Source organism: Pelecanus crispus, chromosome 1 (genome assembly GCF_030463565.1).
Source record: "Pelecanus crispus isolate bPelCri1 chromosome 1, bPelCri1.pri, whole genome shotgun sequence".
NCBI classification, from domain to species: domain Eukaryota; kingdom Metazoa; phylum Chordata; class Aves; order Pelecaniformes; family Pelecanidae; genus Pelecanus; species Pelecanus crispus.
In genome coordinates this window covers 161299832-161320810 of record NC_134643.1, presented here as the reverse complement: position 1 = coordinate 161320810, position 20979 = coordinate 161299832, and the positions used below count along the sequence as shown (strand labels likewise).

Genomic DNA, 20979 nt, shown 5'->3' with positions numbered 1-20979 from the left:
TAGTAGCTGGCATAGTGCTGTGTTTTGGATGTAGTATGAGAATAATGTTGATAACACACTGATGTTTTAGTTGTTGCTAAGCAGTGCTTACACTAAGTCAAGGACTTTTTCAGCTTCCCATGCTCTGCCAGGTGCACAAGAAGCTGGAAGGGGGCACAGCCAGGACAGCTGACTCAAACTGGCCAAAGGGTTATTCCATACCATATGGCGTCATGCTCAGTATATAAGCTGGGGGGATTTGGCTGGGGGGCAGTGACCACTGCTCAGGGACGGGCTGGGTGTCAGTTGGCAGGTGGTGAGCAGTTGCATCACTTGTTTTTCCTGGGGGTTTTCCTCTCTGCTTTTGTTGTTTTCCTTTTCACTACATCATCATCATCATCATCATCATCATCATCATCATCATCATCATCATCATCATTATTATTATTATTATTATTATTATTATATTTCAATTATTAAACATGTTTTCTTACTTTTCCCTTCTGATTCTCTCCCCTATCCCACCGGTAAGGGTGGGTGAGCGAGCAGCTATTTGGTGCTCAGTTGCCGGCTGGGGTTAAACCACGACAGGGCTACAGTCTGTTATATAGTCTCTTGAAACTTAATCACCAGGTCTAAGCACGTCAGGCAACAAGTTGCAGAATGGGAGAGGTGTCACAGCAGTTAACCTAACAGAAAAGGGACATGTCACCATGACACAGGCTACATGCTCTTGAGCACAGAGCCTTAAATCTTGCCTTTCCTGATGATGCCTCTTTCACACTATAGGAGCCAGTGTAGCAAGTGGAGCTGATCAGTAGATCCAGCCTGTGTGTGAATGCAGAATCATGGAGGAGGACAGAAGGTTTGGGGAATGATGTGTGGCCACGGTTGCAAAGACCCAGAGATTCTGTGGTGTTGCTGTTGTTTTGCAAATACAAATGTTGGAGGCCAGGCAGCGCAGTATCTCCAGTTTGGGGGTAGCAGAGCTTATGAGACTGCAGGTGCTCTGGAATCATAGAACCACTTCTAGATGTCCAGTGATCTAGATCTCAATATGTGAGATGCAAGCTATTTATCTGAAGGATCCGAAGAGGAGTATCTGGGAACAGGGCAGAAATGGGAAATAGGAAGTACAGGAAGAAGATCAGGGATTGAGTGTGGGATCTTCCTTTGAAGCAATACAGAAAAGGCATTACAGGGAGTAAGTGTGTAAAGGATTGGGTTTCTAGTTTGAATATACATATAGAATCCTAGAATCATAGATTCATTTAGGTTGGAAAAGGCCTTTAAGATCAAGTCCAACCATTACCCTAACACTACCAAGTCCACCACTAAACCATATCCCTAAGCACCACATCTACCTGTCTTTTAAATGTCTCCAGGGATGGGGACTCAACCACTGCCCTGGGCAGCCTGTTCCAGTGCTTGACCACCCTTTCCATGAAGAAATTTTTCCTAATATCCAACCTAAACCTCCCCTGACGCAGCTTGAGCCCATTTCCTCTCGTCCTATTGCTAACTACATGGGAGAAGAGACCAACACCCACCTCACTACAACCTCCTTTCAGGTAGTTGTAGAGAGCAATAAGGTCTCCCCTCAGCCTCCTCTTCTCCAGGCTAAACAACCCCAGTTCCCTCAGCTGCTCCTCATAAGGCCTGTGCTCCAGACCCTTCACCAGCTTCATTACCAGTGACATTGCTTGGGACAAGGCCGTATTCTTGATTATGTGAAAAAAAAGGGAGTGCATTTCTTTCATTTAACTTCTCCATTTAGAGATTATTGATTGAATCATATTCCTTGCTAATATTTTCACCACCACATATTATTGCAGTATTAATGTTAGCAAGCATAATTTTGCCAAAAAATTGCCAAATTAGACTTACTTATTGTAACTTAAGAATACTTGCAAGAAAGCCAGTCCAGATGGTGTAATTTGTGCGCCAGTCTGAACGCCTGATTAACTTATGTTCTTGTAGTTCTGCCCCTGCCCCTGCTAAACTGATGCTTCCAACCTTGTGTTGAATTAAGCAAGGCCTTATTCAGTGCACAGCTGTGGTATCTTAATATTTAATTAGGTGTATGTAAAGGAAAACTCTCAGAATGTAATCAACTACTCCTTTTATCTTTCCAAACTCCACCAAGCCTCTGCTTGCCATGTCTGTGATGACGTGCTGTTGCTGTACATGGAAACTTTACTTACTTGATAAGACCTCTTATCAAAGTGATTTTCATAGAAATAAACATAAAATCATTGATAACCTTATTCTTAGCCCAAGGCTGTCATGGACGGTAGATCCTAAAGTATATGAATATAGTGCAAAAGCAATACCTTTTTCAAAACATGCTGCTGGCCTAGGAAAGTATTTTCATTCATTTATGGTGGTCTAGAATCATGCAAAAATTTTACTTTATATCTTTTATTTGAATTAAATGAATAACACCTACTTTAAAAAGGCATTTTGCATTAAGATGTTAATAATTTTTTATTACTTTGTTTGAAATGTATCCAAACTGAATCTATGTGAATAAATTATTAGTTCAGGAAATTATTTGAAAAAAAGGGATTTGTTTTGTGTTGAAAAAACCTGGATTTTTGGAGGGAAATTTATTTCAAGCATTTCATTTGACAAAAAATATGTGGTTTTGCTGAGGGAGAATTTTAAGTTGGAGGACAAGGAATTTAACATAGGTAAGAAAGGAATAGTTGTAATTTACATGTATTTTACAAGCCTACTATACCGGAGACCTTGAACATCAGACCTGGCCTTAGTACATACCTAATGTATCATGGACCAACTTCAAAAAGTGATAACTCCACCTCAAAACAACACATAGTTCAAATCACTGAGAGAACAGGGTCAGACTTCCTCTCTGCACCAGGCAGAAAAGGACTGAAATGCTGGATTCTCACAAGATTTGACCTGGCTTCTGAGCTGCAAGCAGGGGTTCCACCTTCTTCACTGCCTCTGTGTGTGCAGAAGTCCAGATGATTTGAATCTGTACAAAAAGATCCATATTTATGAATAATTTACACAAGCTTCATTCAGAAGAAGAAATAAAAAAACTCAGCTGTCCCTTGTTACAAAGCTGTGGAGATGCAGCATTATAAGAGGGAAACTAAAAGCAGGGTAGAGAGGCCAAAAAGGAAAAAGGATCATTCCCTGTCTTTACAATTCTTTTTCTATTTCTCTTGCAAAGTCAGGTTATTTTATGTGATTATTCATGCAATTTGTATTTTTATGAGTTAAATCATATATTGGTAACCAGTAGGAGTTAATGCTCATTTATCAAAATAAAAAAAACTTAAAAAAATATTTTTAGACAAGTATGTTTCACAATGGGTTTCTATGCCAGTTTCATGATTGAACAAGAAACTGAACATGAACGTGAAACAGAACTATGTCTTGTGCAGTACATAAACCCATAAGTAGTTTATGATTCATTGCATTTGAACTTTGAATTGTTTCCATTATGATTCTGTGTATGTTGTGTATAATATACAAAGAGTGGGGCTCGCCTCATTTTTTCTTATCTGAGTTACATATCTAGGCCCAGAAGCACCTTACCTAGTTTTAGCCGCACAAAAGGTAGATGCCTAGTCTAATCAAATACTTCAGACTGACTACAGAGGGACACTACCTGTCTCTTTTACACTGCATGACTGGTTTTTATACAGCTAAATTTTGGGCAGCTAATTCCTACATGGAGAGTGCACGATAAGTACAAGAACTACAAAAAAGCTCTGTACTGAGGAGATGAAGCTGTGAGTCCTGGACCTGTTATCAGCTTCCCGTGTGACCTACAGACATTAGTTTGAGAGCAGACTGCAGGCCTGTTTTCCATTCCGTTTGCATTGCTTCTGCGATGAAAAGGAGCCAGGGGAAGAGGAGCCAGGGATTTCCGCATTGCAGGAGGAATCCCTGGCCAACGTGTAGGTAATGTGTTATTTGTAGGCTCTTTCAGTACGATTGCGCCTTCTATAAACCAGCATGCATACCTATGATGCTATTCGTAGGTATATTGATAAACAATAATTTTTCTAGTTTCAGTAAACATGGAAATGGTAAATATCCAGGCAAATGTGTGGGTTTTTTATTCTTTTTTAGTAAAACATGTCAAGGTCTTTTAAATCTCATGCTGAAATCAGCCAATGCATAAGTGTCAGATTATAAATTAGTATTGTTCTGCTTTAGGTATACCAGAGGAAAATGAATATTCAAGACTGTCGGCCAGCACTACGGCAGGCTCATCGATTCAAAGACATAGGGAGAGCCACACTAGTCAGGTAAATATTTCATTGACAGTCTACTAGAACCAATAAAAGAGAAAAAAAACATAGTAGTTGCATGTTGAAAGTTGTCTTGATTCAAATTTGTGTGTTGGCATTGAAAAATGCAGACTTCTTTTACAGGTTGGTATTGAGCTAAGGACATTAATGAATTTACTCTTAACTTTTTTTGTTGGGAAGATAATCATCCTGAAATGTTCTTATAGCAATGTCCAAAGTTTATGAAACTTACTGTTGCCGGTTGTGAGGATGTTATTTTCAGGCAAGAAACATGTCTCTTCACCCTGAGCAGACCAAGAATGTTATCTCTCTCAAGATATTCATTCATACCAGAAAGAGCTGCATGATAATGAACCTCATCAGAATACACGCATAATTATATTATGCTTTTGTATATAAAAGCAGTGAGGACTTTAAAAGCGGTCTTCACTGTTTTTATACAATTATCAATAAGTAAAAATAAAATCAAAATTTCTATCAATTAAAACAGCAATAGGTGCTGAGGTAGTGTGAAGCTTGCAGTTTGGTTCTTTTAAAATTTCTGTTTAGTTAATGTCACTTTAAAATAACAACACAGAATTAAGTTTGATATGCATTAAGTGAACAAAAAGGAATAAAAGTTATCATAATATATTTTCTTCATCCTTTTCCTCAGCATTTTATGTATAATGTGAGTAGCCAATTCAGGCATGAAGGCATTAAAAAAATTTTATTTTCTTTCACTTCAATGGTATTATGTATTCTCCTGTTGCCTTTATGCCTTCAGTCCACTTTCTAAAAAGGTAGTCCTGAGTCTTTTTTTTTTATTTGATATGATTGTAATAATTTTACAGTAATGCCAAATATTGTCCAAAGAGAAAATATGTTGGAGCTGAGCGGAATTTCCTCAACAGAAACCTCTCATTAACCAATGGTACAGTTTCCAAACTATTTTACCAGAAGGCAAGGGAAGTGCTTGATCACATTTAAAAGCTATTTGTTGTCTGTGGGGGACAGCTGACATTTCATTACAACAAAATACTGGCTCTAACCAAGTGAATGAATGTTTGGCCATTGACTCCAATAGAAGTGGGATTCAACTTCAACATCATATTCAGTCTTAACCTAACTTTGAAAAACAATAGGTTTTAACTGAGTAAATATATGTGCAAACTAGTACAAAAGTCTTCACTTTTTGTGTATCTGCTCCACTGTCCAAAGCACGGGCATAACTGCAGTGCCTATTCTGAATCGAAAAATTGTGCCAAGACATCACTCAGCACTACACTAATCTCTTCAGATACGTAAGTGAGGTCAGTCAGAGCTGCCCTGGCACACGTAGGCACATACCTGTCTTGCACACAATAACAAATTTTTGCCATCACCATACCTCTCAGACTCTCAAAATATACTTTGACCGTATTGTGAAAAAACACTTAGAGGTTTACTATCTCCAGATCAGTATACTGGATGAAAATATGGGATTATGAATACAACAGGAGGCAATGTTTTCAATTGTCTCTCTTACGTTTTTTAATGATCGACGAAATACTTATTAGACATGAGAGTGGCCAAAAAGCCCTCTCTAGTGAATGAAAAATCCAAGTCCCAGACACTGGTCCAGTTATAAACCTCACACAGTGAGACACTTTTGTCCTGGAGCACCTTACATGTCTGTTGCTAAAATGCTTGCCTGGGATCAAGGAGGATCATGTTTAAATTACTACATCAGTGTAGTACATGGAGAATTAAATGAACTGGGTACAGGAGAGCCACTATCTTCTTTTTATCTTTGCAACTGGAAACTGTATCCTTATGTGAAAATAGTCTGCAACATTTAAATGCTTTATTTTAGAAGCAAGTCTTTAACCATTTACAAGCTTGTATTTTTGATTTTTCCAAAATTACTTGCCAAAAGCTGAACACAATTTCAATTCAGTACTTTGAAATGTCACTTTTCAGTAAATAGTTGTCTTGCCAAAGGGTTTCACAAACCTTTAAAATAGATTCCATGCCATGTACTCAGAATTAGATGCAGGGACAATCCTTAAATGCAAGCTTAATAAGAACTGTGACAAGTTTAGAGAAGTAACCTGCATTTCTGTGATTTTTGATACAATTGCCTTAATGAATAAACATCTTCCAAAATGGTGTTGCCAAAAGAAAAAGAAAGAAATCTTCTTTCCACAAAAAGAAAAAAGATCTTAAAAAAGTCTGTGCTCACAGGGCTGAGAATTCGTGCTGTAAAAAGCATTCCTCACCATTTCCAAAGCATGGCATATATTTGAAAATGATTGGTTTTAATTACAGTTGACATTTCTTAACATGCTGCTGGTGATTCTAACAGCGCACAACTCTATTGTAGAAGTCTTTGCCAGGCTTCACTGCAGTAACCTTATCGCTTTAAAGCAATTTTTGCACAGACGTATGAAATAGGACAGATTGTTTCACAGATCTGTGAAGGTACTGATTGACTAATTGCTTTAGAGGGAGAAACATAGACTGGGTCCTTGGATTTCTTGGCAGACACTCTGTCATTTCAGCTAAAGGAAACTGGTTCATTAGCTTTCAGGGACTTCTAATATTTATGGGTTTTGTTAATATCTCCCTGCTAGTTCCTTACTGAAGTGACAGGAGTTAATTTCATTTTTGTCACAGGATTTCAAGGCTCATATACATCCAACTAAAGTTTAGGCATTGTGGCTTACGGTACCATCATGTTGTCACATCAGGTGATAATTACCTGCATCACTGCCTGATACTTCCTGCACACTGCAAACCTACACACTTTAGAGAGCAAATTCTTCAGCTCAATATCTGTCAACATACATCATAAGGATCAATCTTTTTAACAAACACTTTTGGAAGCAATTACCAAGTATGAAATATCATGCAGATGTGAATTCAGCAACTTAACTGATCTTCTCTAAAGTACAAGCTGCTGAAAACAAACAAACAAAATCACTATTGGCCATAAATGCTACTTTTCTAGAGCAATTGTTACTTAAAGGTCAATTTTTATCAAAATGAAAAAGGGAAAAAAAAGAAAAAAATTGTTAAAATACTAACAAAATATTTCTCATTTGGAAGTTATGGAATAAAATTCTACTTTCTTCTGCTAGAGAAAGGGGAAGAGTATTAAAAATAAGGCTTGATTTTTGTCTCATCAGAAATGAAAGAACTTACATCAAAAGAAATTAAAGTTTTGCATGTTAACAGCAAAGTATGGGATTTTTAAACTAATACCTTTTCTTTCATATTATTCTGTGGCTGTACAGTTGTAAATTTCCAAGTGATTATACCTATAGGTTGCAAGTAAATACCACATAAAAACATAAAGAACCTAACATCTGGTATAACACTGTAACATCATCTTCATCCTCAATGGAGATGAAAACTGAACCATGAATTTGGGGGTCAAACAGTTACCAAGAAGCTTCATGCACTTTAGTTTGTTCAGATAGTAGACCTTTAAGAAACTGTTTGTTCGCAAAGGGCCATACATATTCTTTTCAACAACCCAGCACACCAACTTCCATTTATTTTGTAAACCAAAGCATTCAAGTCAAGGAAATCTTCAAAACGTAAACTAGAAATCTACAGTAAAATGATACTGCAAGAAACAATATCCTAATCTACCCTTGCAAGAAAACCTACTTTGCTCTTAGCAACTAAATCCACATATGTGGGCTGCAAGGACTACATCTAACTCAGTTTCTACAGAAAACCTTTTGGTAGCTGTGCTGCGCCTCTTGCTCCCTGAACAGCAGAAAACTAGGAAACTTCCATTCCCAAACTTGATTTTAAATTACTGATTTAGAATTATTTAAATGCTTATCGTTTCAAATTGCTTCAGTGATTTGTTCAAACAGTTTGGGACTTCCAAATATACCTGGATCTGTAGTCTTGAATTCTTACCCCATAATTTCTTTCTAGAGGCAAAGAAACCACCAAAATGGAAGACATGTTTCTTCTAGTCATTTGTGCCATAATCTTGCTTAGATAGAAAATTTTGTTATGACTAAGAGTCAATTCTATTCAGTTACACTCCAGGAAGTGATCCCAAAGCACATTGAAGACTCCACAAATGTTGAAATCACTTAGAAGGGTCTAAAACCGAAACCCTCCTCTAAAATAAAAAAGCATTATAAAATATTACCTCTGTGCTCTTTTTCTTTTACACGAAGCATTTCTTAGTTCCTTAGCCAGTCCAATGGGCTCTCTCCTCCAGACCATATTTATTGCTTCCTCTGTTCTCAATAGCTCCTATGAGCATGTACATTTAAAAGAAGGAGCGTAAAGACTTATGAAATATGTAAGTTCTCTGGAATGTCAGCAACAGCAGCAAGATGCACTAGAGTCAACAAAAGCAAGACTGTATCTGTGCCACCTCACACAAAAGACGTCTTTTTGTTTTCACAGATCCAGGACTGTATTATTTTTTTTTATATTGGTAAAAATATTTTAAAGTTGTTATTAACATTCACTACGAAGTGGGATGTGGTGTGAGAAAGATACAGTGCAATAAAGAAAAGGAGGCCAGCTAAAAGACTCCTTGTTTCTTATGTGGGCAGCAAGAAGCAACATGGCTTGTCTGTGACAGGATGAGATGGACAACCTGGAGATAATGAACAGATGGGAAGTGAGGGGCAGATTAAAGACTAGAGTGATAATAAGCATGTGTGTGGGGCGGGAGTGGGGAGTAAAACAGGCACCAGATAAAGGATGATTCAGAAAAGTAAGGCTGAAGGAAGAATAAAATGACTGAGAAAGAAGGTAAACAATAAAATGGAATAGGGGATTTAGAAAGAGGAAAGAAGGAAGAGCCAGAGAGAAGGAAAAAAACGACAGAGAAGTGAGAAAAACAACTAAAGGAAGATTAGAAAACAGGAGGGAAAAGAACCAAGGACAGAGCACAGGGCGGTGGAGTAAGAAGAGGGAGGGACTAAGGAGTAAAAAAGTAGAAAGTCTATGGGATGTTCCAGGTATAAATATTCATCTTCATACACATGTCAATGTGATCTTTTATGTTCCATAAAATAAAAATAATTTTAATAATCCACCTAAATTTATAGGGTTGCTTTCTATGCAAGTTAGTTCACAACCATAGTCTCCTGAAGATTCAGCCATCCAAGAACAAAGGTAGAAAATTTCCCATTAAAAGGTACAAAGCCTCTTTGTGCAGTTTGGCTTTCTAATGGCTGAATGTTGGCTTATTTGTAACCAGATGATGTCACATGCATTCAGTATCCTATGAAAACACTCCCATTACAAGACACAAATAAGCAAGCAGCTTGCCATCCTAGAAGGTTAAGTAATATCAGACATACAGTACACCCTAGCATAAGATTTTGGTTACCCACTTCTGAAAAATGTTTTTCCTGTCACGTGCTCAAAGAGGTAAGATAAAAAATCATGGTTATTTTTTCACATATTGTTATATTAAAAAATCTGCAGTCTTATCTCTTCTGTTTTGTTTAAACCCCATAGTGTAGGTTGGCAGATTGCAGTAATATAGGAGCCAACATCTGACAATGAAAAATTGGAAATGTCTTTTCATATTCTTGAAGAATGTATTTATTGTTTCATTATAGCTTAAGCCATAGCTCTTATTTCATGAAATCTCATTGCTTCCAGCAGTCTCTTCTCTCAGAAAGAGCTGCATATTCATTATAGTTTCAAGGGCCTTCTTTGTTCCTACTTGATTTAATATTTGTTGCCAATCACTTCTTCTGTTCAAAAGTTTAAAAAAAAGAAGAGTCAAGAATGCAATGTGTTGCTACCCCCTGCCCATTGTCACAGTTCTAAACACTGGGCTCTAACATTTGTTATTAATGTCTGTCGTGTTTGCCTATTAGCTGGAAGTAATCTTTGATCATCTTTGAAGCAAAACATGGCAATCAAACAAGTCTGGTGTAATAAAAAAATCACTAGCGCCTTTGTAAACACATAACATCCAAAAGAGGACACAGAATGTTATATATTTATCATTGATCTGAATCAGTATATCCCCTGAATTGTGTTTTGTTTATTGTTTTGACAGTAATGTCAAAAATTCTCTTTGTAATGTCACATACAGACAAAAATCAGGTCTTATAACACAGTGCTGCTTTATTTTTAGACTTACAGTCAAAAACATGTGCCTTATAGATTAAAAGGTATGAGATAACGCATAGTATAAATTCATTGGTAGGTACAATGATGTCTTGTGTTTCTGTATCAAGGGCTTTTGGAGGGCTGGTGCCCCTCTCCTCAGCAAGTATGTCCTAGTTCTGACTGCTGTGACCCCCAAAAGGGAAAGTGCAGATTCTCCTCGTCAAATGAGTAGACGCCACAGTCAGCTCCCTACACATTTGAGGCCCCTTTTCTGTCTCCACTGCTTCATCCTCATTGCATTTTCCCCTGGTGGAAGGCTGTGATTGTTGAGGAGAAGGGAACAAAACCTCCTGAGCATCCCTGTGCCCTCCCTAAGCTCAGGTGTTTGGCTAAAGTGTGTACTTATTCCCCTTGGGCTGCCACAATGGCCAATGGGTCACCTTAAAAGGCTGCTTCAAATTTGAGTTCAATGGGAGTATGGTCCACTACCCCACTGACAGCACCTGTGGAGAGTGACTTCACTTCTGACTTAGTGGTAAGTGCCTGGTGTAGGAGAGAATAAACCGGTCCCTCTGCCCTTCATTCTCTTGCTGTCACACACTGCCTCATACATGTAGATCAGCAGAGGCTGAGACTGCTAACAGACCATAAATTAAGTGGTGTTTGTCTCTAATGTTGTTTGAAGATAAGTGTAGTGTTTTAATATAAGAAAGGTTGACACACAACATTAGCAAATATGAGTTGATGATTGTTTTTGTAATTGCTTCAAAAGCGTTGTAGCAAACCTAGTCTCTAACTGATCAGGTAAAATATCTCCATTAATACCACAAAGCAGCAGTGATCAATTCAGTAGCAACATGATTCAGTTTTTCAGATATTTTTCATTAGATTATGTACAAAGTGGTACCAGCATTGTTAGGCCACCTGTTCTGAAGACCTCTGCAATAAATGGTTTGTTTTCAGAACTCATCTTGAGAAAGGCACAGTTGCTGTCCTGAACGTAATCTTTTTCTCAAGCGTCAGAGGCAAATTAGGGGGATGCTCTGAAGGTTTTGAAGAGCATTGTGTAGTCAGTTTATCTGGAAAGAGAAATACTACTTTAGAGGAAAAAAACAGTATATTTCAATATTCATTGATGTTTTAGTCACTCTGGGAAGGTGTCATTTTGTAGTTGATATCAGAAATCTAGAGTTGAAAGAAACTCAGACACAACAAATAATAATAAATAAATGAAACCCACAAGGTTCAAATAAGTAAATAAAATAGACCCCTGTTTTGAATTTATAGATTTGTCCAACTGTATTTCCAGCTCAGGTAAGTGGAGTGCCTGATGTGTGCTATCATACGTTTTATTTCTGGAGATTGTAAGGTTGCTCAAACACAAAGAATAATCATCAGCAATTTAAAAGAACAACTAAAATCACTTTATTGTTGCATATCACATATCAAGTTATTATGTCCAGTGGGTCTGCATTTGCAAAAAAATGCATGTCCCAGCATTCACAAGACAATCACATGAATCAGCTTGGATCCCAGTGGTACATTTGTATTTGAAGATTTTTAATTGGAATTCAGAAGCATGTAAACTCATTTATCATAGCTGCTCTCTACTCCCTGTTGGGGTCTTACGTGGCCAATGCAGGTTTCCAATCAAACACAAATTTACATATTGATTTAATTTATGTTGACTGCTTGCCTAGGCTTCTTAACACACCCTTGGTTTACTCTGTGCTTTCGCCTTGTATTTTTAAATGAGTATTGTATTGGTAAATAACATGTAGGCTGACAGATTTTTTTTTTCTTGATTCAAGAATTGGTGGAAAAGCAATCCTTTCCTGATTTATGTTTTTTTGTAACATAGAAAAAAAACCAAACATATCTGTTTGAACCTGAAGGGTCAGGATTATTTGAGACGTTGCTGTGTGCCTGTCCTGTAGTTTGGAAAAAAGATGTGACATGCATGCTTGGAAGCAGTCAGTGTAGGCGCTTATCAGATGCAAAAAGAAAAGAAAGATGAAGCCATTAAAATGAGTTAGAAACATTTTTGTGACAGATGCATGCCTGTCACAGGTTGAATCAAAATGTGTTGGTCTTGCTAATAATCACATATAGTAAGAATTATTTCCAGAATTACTGAATGAAATTGTGTCTTTAATTTTGAAATGAGAGGTGAGAACACCTTGATCACTTCTGTCTTTAAAACTGATGATCTGCAGGAGACCCAGTGAGGTTTGTGAACTGCTTTTGAGAGCTCTAATAAAGATAACTGTGAGTCACCTGTTGGCTAAAATTTATTCTGCTTACATTTTTAGGCAGCCTACAAACTAGAAAATATTAAAAATATGGGTTTTGTCACAGCAGTTCCATTTCTAAGATAATTACGATAATTTATCATCAATATTTTACATTTATTGCATAATTCACTTTAGATTCTGATCAAATGTTAGAAAGGTAAAATCCTTGCTGTTCTAGGCTCAGTATGCCCATGGATTCCATGATGGGACCTCAACATTACTAACAATGTAAAACACTAATGGAAGAGAAACATAATAATGCTGTAATAATTAATTGTGAGCATCTACTGACAGCTACTTTAAAGCACCAACATTGACAGATCTATTAAAGAAAATAATTGGCAATATTTCTCTGAAGGGAAAATATGGACTAGCTACCTCATGCAAATGTCTCAGGAGCACAGGTTTATATGCTACACATGACCTTAAATTGTGTTGTGATTTTAAAATCTGTTTTCTGTTGTGCTTATATGCCTATATTCAGGAATTTTACTAAAACTTACAGAAGCAACTAAAAACAAAACTGTAATAAAACATGCAGAGCTACATTTTGTGCAAAGAAAATATTTGTATGTTTTAACATCCAAGAATGTAATTAATTACTTCTTTTCATTTTCTGGTGAACAGTAGTAGAAAAATCAATGCAATCACAAGTGACCAAAAAAATGACTAGAGTACAACACACATATTTTTGAAAAAGTAAACCCTATATTTGGTCAGGGAGAGAACAAAATGAGGTGAAATACTCAAAAGAATCTACTAATGCAAATTAATAAATCTCTGTTTGGCAGACAGTTTAATGAGTCCTTTAGCCATAGCTTGATGATTAAGACTGTGTTGCATTTGACACACAAATGGACAATGTCTTTGTTACTTCTAAATGTAATAAAATATCCTCTGCAAAGTTATAGCATTTGATCTTTTAATGCAGAATGAATTCCCTGAGATTCTAGAGCCAAATCTCTAAATAACTCAAATTAAAGTTAATTTTAAATGGACCTGTTAATCTTTTTATCTGGCGTACCTTTTGTTACAAATAATTTAAAAATGTGAAACCTTCAACTTTCCATAATTAAAAACTCACTGGATTTTTTAACTAGCCTAAGAAATGAGACTATAATATAATAACTTATTGACTTATGTTATAGCAACTCATCTTGATTCTCAGACAAAGTTGAAATCCAGTATGTCTGGTTTTGGCCATAAAGTGAAATTTAGGCAGAATTTAGAAGCCTAAATTCAGAAGGCAATTCATGGGCTCATTCTCCAATGACTATGCGATACTTAAATGTGTATAATTCGGTAGGCAAAATCATGTTCTAAGATTTTCATGGTTGCCAGAATACAACCAAAGTGCTCTGTCTCCACTATCTATTGTGTGCTAAAACCACAAGGGACTCACTCTGAAGGATTTGCTTTAGCATACTTAACACACATGGACAGCACAAAGCACAGGCACCAAAGTCCTTCTTCCTTGCACTCAGAGTCCACTTCTTGTAGTCACAGTGTCCTCTCAGCATGTGGTAGCTCAGTCTCTTCCTTAACCTGAGAGAAGTCAAATCCACATCTTCTGGTTTCCCAATATGTTAGATAATGGTGAAAGTCCTTCCATGCATGTCCTGGCGGAACCAAGCCATTGGTGCTCTGTCACCAACCAAAATCCCTAGTGCCAGGAGGAGAGCACTTGCTTCTGCAGTCTGATAGTTTGGGCTGTGAGGGGGGAGGAATAAATCCTGGGATCCCTTCCTTGGCTACTCATTACAAATGTATTTTGTTCCTCTTGTCATATTTGGCAGTGGAAAATATGGAATGTGTTTAACTGCTTCAATCCATTGCAGTTTCGAATGAATAGCTTTGATAATTCCACATGCTCTTCTCTTTTGTGTCACTGTCTTTGACACTTCAGCTTTTCTTGTTTGCTCAGTACAAACTCTGGATACGGGGATGGTGTTTCCACCAGATGGCAGGGCTGTTAAATGCTAGGTATTCAAACGCTGTATGTTTTTGTGGGTCTAGACCAAATGCTACGTTGCCCATGTCTGATTGACCATTGACTTTGGAAAAGTCATTGACTTAGGAAAAGCCTGGCCTACAGTTGGTACCATCTCTACTCCTTCATGGCTGAAGTTGTTTGTTCAGTGTTCATTGAAAAGATCAGTAGTCTTAAAGTAATTACTTCCTACACACCTCATTCACCCTTCACGAAATACCTGTTTGGGATTTAGAATAATAATAAAGAAATATAGCTTGCTGCTTTACATTGTGCTTCATGTAAAATTATTCAGCAAATCTTTTCTATAATGAATATGTATAATAAATTTTTAGCTTGTCACAGGTTTAATCATGAATGGAAAAGAGAAAAGATACCATGTTATTCAAATAGATCTAATTAAATAAATTGATTCATTTAAAGCTCTGCCAATTCTTGTGCATTTTCCCCCATTTCATTTCCAATGCATTTCCATTGCATATCCTTCATCCAGGTTGAAATATAAACTTTTTTCAGCTTACTTACCAGATCAATCTCATATTGAATAAAGATTTGAGATATTTTTCCATCCTTGTTTAAAAAATACAGTAAAAGTTGTACACTTATTTGTGGACTGGACCAACATTTGTCCACTATACACTGGAAAATAAGCTCTATGGTGCAACTGCTGACCCAACATTAAATTACAGCTCGTGTAAGTAGGGTCAGGATAATAAAGCTTCTTCAGTGCCTATAAGTTATAAATAGGATGCATTTGTCAATTGCCTTGCCCAGGCAAATTGTACTCACTTTTCACCCTGCACCTGTGTGCCTTTATGTTTCTTAGAATAGCAGTAGCGCTGTCTCTATTCAAATACTTCGTCCATCTTTCAAAGCTGAGAATTCATCTGTACTTCATTAGAGTCATGCTATCAAATTTTTGTCACCTGAGCACATCCAATAACACAGAGTTTCAAAATATCTGTTTTCTTGTAAGTATACTTATCTACCAGTGTTCAGGCACTTTGATTATTTATCTCTGAAACTCTTTCATATGAAACTCTTGCAATGACAGTCTAACACAGCTTGCTTTTTGTATGTTCCAGCAGAACCTCTAATAAAGGTTCATGAAATGCCTAAAATTTAGATGCAAATAAGGTGTCTAAATTGGGAAGACTGGATTCCAATCTACCTGTTTTCTAAACTGGTTATGCCCATAATTTAAACCCCAAAAAATCTATAGAAATTGGCCACAGTAAGCTGCAGTGCCTCCCAAACTATACACCTGTTCTATAGGATAAAACCACCTGACTTGACTTTCTTGATAAATTGTTTCCAGTTACAAACTTTTTATTTGTCTTCTAATCTTTTCCACCCACACTGGGGGGGGGGGGCAGGGGAGGCAAGATAACGTGTTTTGGTACACAAGAAGTCTCTGATAGCCCTCCAACATCATCTGTGGAACATTTCATTTTCCTTTGTGTACCTGAGATGCCCTGTTGCATATTGTGTAAACATAAAAACAAAGAGGTTTTTTTATTTCATAGTGGTATGGAGTTGGGATGGCACCAAAATATAGTTTAATGAAGTCTTTCAAATACTTTCTATTTTTCTTCTTTTTTCTTAAAAATGCAGAATTTACAACTGTACTTGAAATTATAATACCTTTTATTAAGACATTATATAGGTTAATGAAGTATCTTTGAAGTATCAACCAACCGAAAACTAAGCAGATTCTCCATCGGTCTTCAGGCATCTCCCTGTAAGGGCTCATTCCTTCTCTGACAGCACTTGTGAAAGGTCTGACTTGAGTAGGACACATCTGAAGCAGCAGTGTAAAGCCTGTGTAAGCCTCTGTACCCGGGTACCTGCTATTCCATGAAGGAACAGCAGGAGCCACAGGCAACAGCAAAGTCTTCTACCCCAGGAACCTCATTGCCCATCAGTGACAAAAATGCCCTTGATGTCACTTAGCCCTCCTTGCAACTGGAACTGACCGCATGCGTAGTGTCTCCCGAGCATTTAAGGGCACGGCACATCAATTCCTTTATCATGGTAACTAACATGTAGCCATCTCTCATTACGACAAGAAGTATAAATGCAACCTTGACAAGAATAGCCATACTTCTCATGTGAGCCCTCTGTGTGAGGTGAGGTATGGGCATTGTAGTCATGACATAGGTGCCTCTTATGGGTGCCCCTGTGGGGTCCTTAAGAAGGAAGGTAACAGGGTAAGGGCCACAGGCCATTATCTGTTATGGTGGATTTGGGTCATATTCCCCAGGTAGGCCTCTTCTGCTATAGAATACCCCCAAGCAAATAGCTCTCAGTACCTGCTCTAGGTGCTGCTGTACTGCATAGGTGCTAAGTAGGTCTTAAAGGATGGTGAGATGGACTTCATAGCTTCATGGGCTTGTGCTGTCATGAGGGCTTCAAACTGACTTGAGCAAAATAAATGACCACTGGAACAGAAAAGTTAAATGGAGGGGAACAGTTTCTTCTAGGTGGATTATGAATCTAGTACAGAACTGTTTGCCTACTTCAAGATGAATTTATAAATAGTTTCAGGCCAACTGAAATGACATTTTAAGTCATTAATGTATTCTCTGGAGGAAGACAAGGGCCAGCCCCTGGTTCTGAGTATAACACCTATCTGTGACAAATAGCATTACTAATTCTGAGCAGCAAAACAGGTTATAGTTTCTTGGTTATGGCTATTTGGGTATTTTCATTTAGGGACAAAACCTTGCTACTCCTGCAGCTGCTATTTGCTCTGTGTAAAGGAGTATTTTGTGAGTATAACAGTTTTATATAACAAGAGTTTTAAGACCAAGTTGTTAGAAATATGGACTACTCATCACTGTAGGCAGTCTCTCTTGTGTGTTTCAGAGGATTGTGTTCATGTACGTAGGGACATAAGGGAGTTTTTTTTCCATTTGTTTGATTTTTGGCACCTGCTTCATACAACTTCAGTTCCATGACTTTCAGACATGAGGTTGAAATAAGGCAATTCTAAATCATTAATTTTCTTTATTTTCAGTGTAAAGAATGATAAATGTGGAGTGGAGGCAGCAAGTTAAGCACAAAGTTTTAAACCCTTTTGGAGGACCAGGTTGCTTCAAATTGTTAACAGAGTTCTTTGATCTGTTTTCTTTCAGCTGTAGTACAAATGAGAGCAGCTTTTCCTCAGCAAAAGTGTAGAACTTGAGTGCTTGCCCATATGAATCTATTTATTTCTTTAATTGTAAATATCAGAATGGGAACATTCACAGCCACTCACCATATAACATGGCTAAGCCAGGGCACACTGTAGCAGTCTCAGGATTTCTGTCCATCATCCCACTAGAATGTGTGGATAAGCTTATAATGCTCCATGGTGCCCTTTGCAAATAATTGGTGGAGAGTAGAAGGTGGTTCCCTCGCACGGGGCTTAGCAGTATAAAACACCTCTTACGAGCTCAAGGGAAGGTTATTTGGCTGAAAGTCATTATTGTTTATACATCATTAGACATGTCACTGAGCTCTTTACAAAGGAGATAAGAAAATGGGACCTGAATCTGCCCTGCCCACAGATTTACATCCATGACAAAAGAGGCAGAGGATCTTGTGTGAAGTATCATTCAACACGGACGTTGCAGTTTTACACTGCCAGCAGAATTAACTTTATCCACCTTTATTATTATTATTAATATTTCCTTCTCACTAACAGGTTATTCATCAGCTTAGACTTTCAGAGAATGAGAGTGTGGCTCTGCAAGAGCTTCTAGATTGGAGGAGAAAGCTGTGTGAAGAGAGAGAAGACTGGCAGCAAATCTTACACAACACTGAGCAAAGAATCACAGCCCCACCTCCACCCCCTTGTAAAAAGCCAACACTGCTGAAGAAGGTAGAAGATACCTCCTGCAACAGGCTCTCTTCGGGCACATGGGATACCACCATGTGATTCAGATGCGTGTGTTTGCAGACTGTTAGGAATGAAACCATCTAATGACTTCAATCTGCACAATCAGCAAGTTTTCTTCCCTTCACAAAGCATGCAGGGATTTTTTATAAGCACTCATTCAAGAGCACAGGATGGAGGAGCTATTTAGATCTGTTGTGTGTGCGTGTATATGTGTGTGTTCTTTTCATATATATACACATATACATATATGTGTGCATCTGTGAGTATATATATGTATGTGTGTGTATATATATATGGAGACAAACTGCACTATAAGTACTTAGTTTAAAAGAACAGGCAGTCACTTAGAGTTCTCCCATGGACAATGAAGAAACTACCTTAAGCAAATGATGATGGGAAGAAGTGACTGACAGGCATTTTAGAGAGATCAGGAAAGTCTGTGTGCACACTGTACAGCTGTTTTATATAGTACAAAACTATGATGTTTCTTGTTCCCTACTGAATGTTTTTATTATATTACATGTATACATATATATATTTCTTTGTAGATGTCTGTGTTCTATTGGCGTTGCGAACCTGAAGATTATTTACATGTTTATTACTGGTGTTTTATAACTTTATGCAATTGGTGCTGTCGTTCTTTCTTCAAAATACAGGTAATAAATTCATTACTCGCATTTTTCTTCCATAGTTTATCTTTAACAACATACCAAACAGTTTCAACATTGTGTTGTTTTGTCAGAACTGGCAATAACCTTTCTAAAATCCAACCCTGAAATTCTTGCAAAGCTCCTATATGCAGGTGTGATTTGACGCTGTTCAGTCATGATTAGAGAGCATGACTTCTTTTCGGTGGACCTGTATTTCTGAATATGTGAAACGTGAATTCTGCAGTTACATCTCAAATCTTATTTCATTCTGGGTTATGTAAAATAATGAGGCACTCATTTAGATTGTAAGTATGGTTTGAAATTCATACCTGATTATGCGTAAGGTCAGGTGTCAGTGGAAAGATACATAATGGTAATGAGGTATGAAAATAGGGCTGTGATTTACTGTTACAAGCCGGAAGGCTTTATGGAGATGGGTATATCAAAGGATTATGTCCTTATGGTGGTACAGTGATGCATTTATACCTCAAATTTCATGTAATGAAATGGTTTCAGAAATTGGAGCATTCTAGTTGGCAAACATGAGTTCTGAGCAGTAATGTTAATTTATGAAAAACATGCTGCTGGAAACTTGTTAGCTACTGCTCAGCAGTCTTTGAAATACTGCTTTGCCACTAAAAGGTGTAATTTATATATATACACAGGTATTTTGTCAGGGGTTGCTTATTTTAAGTTCTTGGAGTATGTAAAGCCAGTGTGAAACAGTCTTCTTGGCTGTTTGCCCCATTCCTACTGGGATCCAGGAAAAAGTGCTGGTAATTTTGCAAGTGGATGTAAAACTAATATTTTCAAATGTAAGCTAGGTTTAAAAATGTGAGCTCACCCTTGGTTGAAAAAAACCTGCTTAGAGATGTAGGTTTTTCCATCGTGTTTAACAGAAGCTTCAAGAAGGCTGAATAGCAAAAAGCAATCACACAATCACATGCTTATTTGTTTGTTTTTACAGGGAAGGAGGAAAACTCAAATTGTTCCCATGAGTATCATCAATCTGTAGGCAGAATTAAGCACCTCCTCTTGCTGGAGATTAAAATAGACATTCTGAGTGGACAAGGAAGGGGAGACACCAGGTTAGCTCAGAATTTTACCTTGCTACCACTGTTAGCTTCACAGAAGTCCTCTCTGTAAGATTACCCATTTCTATTTTGTGGAGAAGCAAGGACCCTAGACTCTGAATCTTACCTTCAGCTGATGTAAATGACTGCAGATCATGACTTTACCCAGGAGGGGCAGATGATCACTGTGAGGTTATGCAGAAAACGTCTCCCACACACTAAACAATTATGTCAGAACGAGGCTTTGCCTGGAAGAATTGAGGTTTCCGTCTTTTCACTCAGATAACCAGGGACACACAGAGATCCCTGTGTGAAAGCTAAATGAAATGGTTCCAGAACTGGATGCAAGAGAGATAATTAACCTGACCTTGCAACTACATTGCTTCCAGGGTGCAACTTGCTATCCCTACATGGCACAGCATTGTTATGCATAGCCATTAACAACATCTACCCAGCTACCTTAGCCATCCTGAACACCTCATTGCACTGAGACACGCAGACATTGCCCTCAGGCTTATCACTCCTCAAACGGGCCCTCTCATAAGCTCTATCATATTGCTAACTCTAATGCCCACTAGTTGGCTTGGTGACTGGTAGCAATCAATCCACGGCAGCCTGGAGGTTTAGGGCAAGCTGTAAAAACTGACTGAGAAGCCAGTTTAGATAATGCCAAGGTCCCTGCTGCAGCAGCAAGCTTGCTACCATAGAATCATAGAATCATAGAACTGTTTAGGTGGGAAAAG

At 37.7% G+C, this 20979-nt stretch overlaps 1 protein-coding gene across 1 annotated transcript in view; it reads left to right on the top strand.

Annotated features, from left to right (window-relative positions):
- MYO16 (myosin XVI) overlaps positions 1–18552 on the top strand; it is a 315002-nt gene extending 296450 nt beyond the window's left edge. The window contains exons 33-34 of the mRNA XM_075719324.1: positions 4177–4268; positions 18319–18552. Of these exons, the coding sequence (XP_075575439.1) occupies positions 4177–4268; positions 18319–18552 (326 nt within the window). The remainder of the gene's footprint in view (positions 1–4176; positions 4269–18318) is intronic.
- Positions 18553–20979: the final 2427 nt, after the last annotated feature.